The sequence below is a fragment of the Monoraphidium neglectum genome, assembly GCF_000611645.1.
Source record: "Monoraphidium neglectum strain SAG 48.87 unplaced genomic scaffold scaffold06008, whole genome shotgun sequence".
Classification (NCBI taxonomy): Eukaryota; Viridiplantae; Chlorophyta; class Chlorophyceae; order Sphaeropleales; family Selenastraceae; genus Monoraphidium; species Monoraphidium neglectum.
Window position 1 is genome coordinate 1 of NW_014007625.1, and position 2,603 is coordinate 2,603.

Consider the following 2,603-nt stretch of genomic DNA (forward strand, 5'->3'; position numbering starts at 1 on the left):
TCTTGTAACCCGCCCCCTCCCCCCCAGGCGTTCAGCGTCCTGCTGCGCGAGGGCATCAACGTCCAGATGATGAGCCAGGGCGCGTCAAAGGTCAACATATCGCTGGTTGTGGACGCGGCCGAAGGCAAGAGGGCTGTGCGCACCCTGCACCAGGAGTTCTTCTCGGCAGAGCGCCCCGCCGCCGCCCCGGCTAGCGTCGGCACCGGCAACGGCGGCAACGGGGCCGCCCACTGAGGGGCACGCTGTCGCGGCCACTGAGAGGCGCGGCCGCGCGCGCGGAGGCTGGCCCTGGCCCCTGCGCGGCACTCTGGCCGCGGCCGGCGCCCACGTTGGGCTGCGGCGGCCGGGCGCGTGCGTGGTGCGCGGCCGCGAGGACTGACACCCGAATTGGCCCATGCGTGACACCTTCTCTGCGGGAGGACCGAAGACGAAGCGCTCGAAATCCACCTTGCACTGCTGCCGGTTTGTCTGCTCGTCGCAAAGCAAGGCCGGGGCCTTGGGCCGACCCAAAAGCGGCGCGGCGCCGCACACGCTGTGCGCCGTTGCCGGCCCGCGCGCCTCGTGGCGCGCAGGGGTTTCTGTGCCGCGGCCCGGACGGCGCCCTGCCTCTCCCCCCCCCTCGCCTCGCTGTGTGTTGCACTGTTTCGTTCCATGGTTTCGTATGAGCCCTGCGTGTGTTCCTGCCAACAACCCAACACAGCAACGGTCCCGGCTTCTGCCCCGCTGCGCTGCATAAGAGCTGCCCCGGCAGCGGCCCGCCGCGGCGCGGCAACCCCCTCCCCCGCGCCGACAACCTGAGAGGGGCCGCCATCCTACAGCCCACGTGACCACCCACTTGCCGGCCGCTGCGCGCAACTCCTGCGGCGGCGGCGCACCTTGCGCAGCGCCCACCCCCCCTCCAGCGCCTTCTTTCATGCGCACCACCAAAACTTGCCAGAAGCGTCACCAGCTTACCAAGCCGCACTGCCCTCGACTCACGTCACCTGTAAGATACCTCTCAGGGCCCTATTCAGTCAGGACACTTATCAGCAAAGCTGAGATACCTTGCAGCCAATCTTGCATATGTATAAATGTATTTGTTTACCTATGTATATGTGTATACATGTATCTATGTATACATACTGATACGGGCATTGTACATGCGCAGGCTGCCTGCCGCACGCCTGCTGCTGGCCGCCGGCTGCTGCCCCGCAGCTGCCCACCTTGGCTGCGCACCCTGATCGTGGCCGGGGGCGCCGCTGCGGGGCCAGCCAGCCAGCCCGGCATTGGGGCCAGCCTGCCCAGCAGGGCCTAGCCCGCGTGACCAGCAACAAAAGTGTGATACAGTGTCTCAGGGCCGCGCAGGCGTATTTACAGGGGGCTCACGCGAGGTCAGGTTTGTCGGGGCGAGGGGAGCCCGGGGCAAAAGGTGCGTTTCGGGTGCGCCTGTGCGGCGGGTTCTTATGTGATTCAACGCCTGCTCGTGCTGCTGTCCAGCCTGCCGTGTATATGGGGCTGCCCAGCAGTGCTCTTCGCCATGCCGGGGGCCCCTTGCGGGTCAGGGCGCGGGCTCCGCCGCGCCGGCCGCGCAAGCCGGCCCCCCGCCGCTGGCCCCCTCGGCTGCGGGGACGGCGCCTGCTGCTGCGGCCGGGCCTGCCGTGCTGACAGCGGGGGCCCCTGTCAGCGGCGCAGCGGGACACGCTGCGGCTTCGGCGGCTGCGAAAACCGCCGCCACCGCGGCAGCCGCGGGTGTCGTGGCAGCCTGCGCCGCCTCAAGCGGGCGCCCTGGCAGGCGTGCGCCGAATGGGGCACCCAGCAGCGCCGGCGCCGCCGCAGGGGGCGCTCCAAACGCGCTCGACACCGCAGCCGCGGCGGCCGCGGCGGTCGCCGCCGCCGCCTCCGCCGCCGCCACCGCCGTCGCCTCCGCGACCGCGGCAGCGGCCGCCGCCTCGGCCTCTGCTGCCGCGTCGGAGCCGGGGCCGCGCCGCGCGCTTGCCGGTTGTATCAGGAAAGACTGCGCCAGAATCTGCTGCGCGGGCTGCAGAAGCATGATAGGCTGCATGGGAGCCAGCTGCCCCAGCGCAAAGAGCGGCTGCTGCCCTGGCACATGCAAGGACGGTACTCCGGCAACTGCCGCTGCCGCCGCTGCCTGCTGCTGCTGCTGCCGCCGCTGCTGCTGCTGCTGCTGCTTATGTGCTTGCTGCTGCTGTTGTGCCTGCTGCCGCAGCAGCTGCTGCAGCTGCAACTGCTGCCGATCTTGCTGCTGCTGCTGCTGCTGCTGCTGCTGCTGCTGCTGCTGCCGATCCTGCTGCTGTTGCTGCTGCTTCTGCTCCTGCTGCTGCTGTTGCTGCTGCTTCTGCTGCTCCTGCTGCTCCTGCTGCTGCTGCTTCTGCTGCTGCTGCTTCTGCTGCTCCTGCTGCTGCTGCTGCTGCTGCTTCTGCTGCTGTTGCTGCTGCCGATCCTGCTGCTGCTTCTGCTGCTGCTGCCGCGGCTGCGCCTCCGCCTGCAACCGCGGCGGCGGTGGCGTGCGCCGCCCGTTGCGCCGCTCCCCGTCCCAGCTCCCTCCCCCGCCCCCGTTCCCGCTGCTGCCGCCGTTGTTGCCCTCGCCGCCGTCCTCCTCGCGC

At 70.0% G+C, this 2,603-nt stretch overlaps 2 protein-coding genes across 2 annotated transcripts; one reads left to right on the forward strand and one right to left on the reverse strand.

Annotated features, from left to right (window-relative positions):
• Positions 1-27: 27 nt before the first annotated feature.
• On the forward strand, positions 28-234 carry MNEG_16122 (hypothetical protein; the record flags this gene model as incomplete). The annotated part of the gene is made up of 1 exon (XM_014035406.1): positions 28-234. A coding segment is annotated over one exon (207 nt), but the record flags the coding sequence as incomplete, so codon positions are not given.
• A 1,303-nt stretch (positions 235-1,537) lies between these two features.
• Positions 1,538-2,593, reverse strand: MNEG_16123 (hypothetical protein; the record flags this gene model as incomplete). The annotated part of the gene is made up of 1 exon (XM_014035407.1): positions 1,538-2,593. A coding segment is annotated over one exon (1,056 nt), but the record flags the coding sequence as incomplete, so codon positions are not given.
• Positions 2,594-2,603: the final 10 nt, after the last annotated feature.